The 5,213-nt window shown below is 43.9% G+C and overlaps 1 protein-coding gene across 1 annotated transcript; it reads left to right on the forward strand.

Moving 5' to 3' along the window:
* Window positions 1-3,637: 3,637 nt before the first annotated feature.
* On the forward strand, window positions 3,638-4,831 carry TEOVI_000350900 (Sphingosine N-acyltransferase, putative; the record flags this gene model as incomplete). Its single annotated transcript, XM_067226402.1, has 1 exon — window positions 3,638-4,831. The coding sequence occupies one exon, from the start codon at window positions 3,638-3,640 to the stop codon at window positions 4,829-4,831; it is 1,194 nt and encodes a 397-aa protein (XP_067082503.1).
* Between the last annotated feature and the right edge of the window lie 382 nt (window positions 4,832-5,213).

Raw genomic sequence — 5,213 nt, forward strand, 5'->3', positions numbered from 1 at the left:
TGAAGAAAAAAGAAATGAAAGAACCAAGTATAAAGAAATAGCACGGGGAGGAAAAGTGAAAAAGAAAGAAAAATTCGACATTTTCTTCCACTTTGCTTAAATGTCATATTTTCGGCGTATTTCACTTTCTCCCACCTTTTTTTAAAGTGTTTTCCTTGTATGGAAAATGTACCTGGGAAGAAATCTTATTTTGGTGTGCCCATGCGTATCAGTCGTATACCTAACCATCAAAATCGGCACCACATACCTCATGTACTCATTTACTTTTATATTTCCTCATCTTCCTTGTTACTCCTTCTTCTCTTTTTTTCTTTCCTTTCTTATGATCTGGTTTTTCTCACCCTTCATTCTTCCCTTATTGTTACCACCATGATTATGATCATCACTACCATTATTATTCGTGTTGCTAATGGCGTTGTGTTGAGGCATTAGTTTTGTCTCCCCGTTGTTATTGGCGTTTTTTTTTTGTTTCCTCCGTGGTGTGTGTATGTTGTTTGGTTGTTGTTTCTTTTTTCTTTGTTCGGGTGTGTAGTTGCAATATTATTTCAGCTAACTTTTCATGCGGTTTTCGTACTGCTTTCATACAACTCACACAACTTTTCGTGTGTGTCTGTGTGTGTGTTCTTCTTTGCTTTCAAGTAACGATTTGATTATGAATTAACGTGTGTAAATGTACATATATACATATATATATATATGTTTATATATTCACGTGAAAGGTGAATTTGAAAGAAAAGTAGAGAAATATGGCAGGTGTTTTCTCGTTTCTCCCTTTTCTTTCTTTTTTTTTTCACTTTGCTGCTTCCATGTATCCACTCTTGATTTAGTGCTACCTCATCGGTAGAGGCGTTGATGTGAGTCGAAGTAAGCAGATAGAAGTGATTGATAATATTCCCCTCATGCTTTTTCGTGTTTATATATATATATATATATATGTGTGTGTGTGTGGTGATAAAGAGGACGTTGTTGTTATTGCGTTTTGGAAAAGGGGGGAAAAGGAAAATAAGGGAGGGAAAAGGCAACAAAGTCTTCTCCCTCTAACTACTTCTCTGCGTTTGAAACTTTTAATTTATCCTGAAGGTTTCGAGTTACAGGGTGCTAGCGGTATTTCGTTGTTGTTGCTAAAAGTCATGCGTGTTGCTTCTTCCTGGTTGATACATCTCACGCAGTGTCCCGTCGTTTGTTTTATTGTTCAGGAACAGGCTCAACAAAAAGAAGAAAGGAGAATTTTTTAAAAAAAGTGTTTGAGGAAAGTCGCTGCCGAGACTTCTTGCACGCACACGAGCTGTGGGTTTTGTCGATAACTGGGTTCATGTTGTGCTGATAATTTATATTCATTCCAACACGCGTTCCCACCTCTCCCTACCATCATTACCATCATTATAAAAGAAAAGGGCGTGAGACAGTAAAAGTGTTTAAGGTAAAGAACTGCCTGGAAAAGAGGGGGGAAGAAGAGGATCAACACCGGTGACTTTTTGAGGGGAGGAGGAGGAGGAGGAACTTCATACGTGCGGTGCTCAGACCACGATTATTCAGTAAGCGAAGCAGGAGTGGGAGCCACAACATCAATCTTCTTTTACACCAACCCTAACACAATAACTACGTTTACGCACATACATGTTCATGTTGAAGTGAACTAAGACGGCGCCGAAAGGGAACAATACACATATATGTATACATACATATATAAGCCTAGTGCTGAGTGGTTTAAGCACGAGCCAGTATATTGGGTTTTACACCAAACCTATCGGTCGTTGCTAGTCGCCGTAACATTTTTTTGCAGTAATGAATGCAGACCTTGCAGATCTTCACTTTCAAGGTGATTCGGGATGGGTGATGTTAGCAGTCTCCTCCGCTGAAACCAGAGAGTCCATGCAAGTGGTGCTTCCTCAAAGCGCCAGATTCAAAGGGGGAAAAATGTTGGAAACGCGAAGTCGCCCTGTCAGACTTGCCGTGATGGTTTTTGTGTGTTGTACAGAAGCCGAGTGTTTTTCTTCCTTTCACTAGAGCCTGGATCAGGACCTTGGGAAAAGGCGCATTATGGGGTAAATTGGATTGTTTCATCATAAATCAGAATATCCCACCTACTGCCCAATACGCCTTCCTTCCATTTTGGAGGGTCTTTACATTTCGACGTGCTCAACTACCGTAGGGGAACAACAGCTGCAATTAGTTCCGCGGAAACACATATAGGATAAATCAAAATATTTTCATCATCCTGGTGAGAAGAGGAATACCGCCGATGTGTGGAGTGGTGGTTGGGATAAATTCTTCAGTATTAGCATTTGCTCACTTGGCATGGAGGCTGTAAGCCCCCATAGCAATGGTGTGTATCCTACTTGATGTTGGGTTTGCGCAGCCAGTGAAGTCGCTCTCTATGTTGGGCATCTCGGAAGTTTGTAATGCTTCCCCGGGTGTTGCTTTTGCCCTCAAACGCTTGAATAGTTTCGGCAACGAACAAAATAAAAAAAAGACTTCCCTCTCTATAAAAGTATTCAGACGTGCATCGGTGGGGTAGGCCACCTTACTGGCGCTGTGGTTGCCGGATCCTGTTGCACGTCGGCCAAAAAAAGTTCGGGCGGGGTATCCCAAAGAAATATATATATGCACTTAAAAGGATACCGTGTGAGCCTGAACGAAAGCGATCGTCCGAGCAGATACAAGAAAATCAGGGTGAAAGTGCCGCCCACGTTCTTTTGCTGTTGTTGTTATTGTTGCTGACACAATGGGTCTCTTATGCATGTTAATGCAAAGGAGTGGTGAATCAAACGGCTGCAGAAAAGAAAGTGGGTATTTGGGATATGGCATGCAAGGCACTGTTGGGATGTGATTCGAGTTGCCTTCCCCCTTCTTAAATGTTGGAGAGTGGGTGCTCACGCGCCAATCTTGCATTAAAAGGGTACGCGTGAAAATGACAACAGAGGCGAGACATGCTGTGGCAGTGCAATGCTGCTGAAGAAAAAAGTGGAGGTGTTGGAAAACGATGATAATTTAAACCGGTACGGTGAGTTCGTTTACGCAACCCAGATGCCCGGGCATCGCGCGGCATTCGGGAACTGGGGGAGAGGGAAGTGGAACTTGAGCGGGCGACAACTATTTTAAGCCCTCTTTATGTACATTATCGCTTTTGTGCATGTAGTTATAATTGTACTCCCTTTGGATTGTTTACAGGGGATATTTTCTCCAAAGCACGAAGAGACAGCAGCGAAACCTTCAAGACGATTAAGGGAGCGGATGCTCATGTAAACGTATCAATCGGCAGGGAAAGTAACGTGAGAAGCGCACAGGCCAAAACGGCAGGCAGTACTGGAAGGTGCTCCTCCCATTAGGGGTGAAAAGAGCATTGCCGCAAGCGCACCGCTGTTTCGGGGCAGACAAACAGGCAGCAGTTTGGGGGGCGACCGAGAATTGATGGTATCTGTTAATTGCTTCCGCTCGGACCGGATTCATTTGCTGCACGAGAAGTAAAGCCTCTTTTGTCCACATGTTTGCCCATCGGGTCCTCTTAGTTATTGCAATCTCTCTTGCCATCTCACTTTTTAAAACAATTATCCGCTAGTACCCCAAGAGGAGAGATCTGCATAAGGCGGCCGAGCTGAGCAACTGGTACCCCAAAAAAAAAAAAAACAGCAATTACATGGCACGGCACCCTTTAGGGAATATGTACGCAATGACGGCAGAAAGGGCACGGGAGTACGGTTTTGTGTCCCACTACAATCACACAGGGAGTGAGGCGTCAGACAAACTAGCCAACAACATCACCCTGACAAGCGAAGAATGGGTACAGTTGTTGACCGGTCCCGTGCAATTTATAACGCAGAGTGGCGGCTGGGGTGGTGCGGGTTTTGACGCAACAGTGCTCCCTCAACTTCTTTTATGTTTTCCCTGGGTTATTGCTTTCCTGATGTTTCGGGTCTTCACCCAAAGGCAGCTCATACGTGTCGGTCTTTGGTTGCAAGTTGTTGTCCCTAAAGGTGGCACTGCGGCGACATTAAGCAATTCACAGCGGCGGAAACTCAAGAAGTTCCAGAACCAGGTGTGGTTGGCAACGTATTACATTGTTTCCACCATCTTTGGGTACGCCGTGCAGATTGGAAAGCCGTGGTTTGGCCTTCCCGTGAGCAAAGCAAATCGTGTTGCATTGCTTACCCCGCACCCTTACAAACCGGGCAACGGTTTACTATGTTATTATCAGTACGGACTCGGATTTTATATCGCAGAAATGTTAGCGCTTCTTACAGAATATGACATCAAGCGATCGGATTTTGTCGAATACTTTATTCACCACATCGTAACGGTCGCACTTATCGTTGTATCGCACTGCAGCTACGAGCACCGCTTCGGAGTGTATGTATTGTTAATTCATGACGCCAGTGACATTATGCTGGCTTTAAGCAAGATCCTGAACTATGTTTTAGGCGCACAAGCAAAGAGGACGCGGCAGCGCAAAGCTGGTAAGAAGGTAGACGTAGTGGAGGCAAAATCCTCATTTCTTTACAGAATGATATTTTGTGAAACTACAATGAACATAGTTTTTGTCGCATTTACGGCAGTTTTCGTTTTCTTTCGATTGGTTTGTCTTCCGTACCTCGCCCTATCAAACATTGTTTATGGTGTGAAGATACGAATGTTCACCTGGAGTTACTGTTTGTTAATTTTTCTGCTGCAGGTAGCGCTTCAGGGGTTACACATTTACTGGTTCACAATCATCGTGAAAGTTTTGATCAATACAGCTCTGGGAAGTCGTGTAGATGACATTCGCTCTGAAGACGACGAAGACGATGGTAACGTCAGGGAGAAAGCCTCGTTCAAGCACTCCAAGACGTCGTAGAGGGTAATAAAATGGCTGGGAGAGCAGTGGGAAGATGATGACTCTATTTACAAAATGTTATTTTTTTTTCTTTTTTCGTTATTTTTTTGACCTCCAGTGCCTCTGAGACACAGTGCTCTCCTGAGGAAACGTAAGATAATTCTGGAAAAAAAAAGGGTAAACCCCCTTTAGAGTTAGCGCAGGTTGGGTGCCCAAACTCATGACCTTCAGAGGTAATGACAATCTTTTCATAAGCAGCGGTGTGAGCCATGTTGTATTAGCTCAATTTCACTCCTTTCCCCGTAGGCACACATCATTTGTAGAGACCGCTGCCGCTGCAAACATGTCCACCCCTATATATATATATACATATCGTTGTGGATGCTTATTCCCCCCCCCCCCC

The sequence above is a fragment of the Trypanosoma equiperdum genome (assembly GCF_001457755.1).
Source record: "Trypanosoma equiperdum strain OVI genome assembly, contig: ctg_762, whole genome shotgun sequence".
In the NCBI taxonomy this organism is placed as follows: Eukaryota; Euglenozoa; class Kinetoplastea; order Trypanosomatida; family Trypanosomatidae; genus Trypanosoma; species Trypanosoma equiperdum.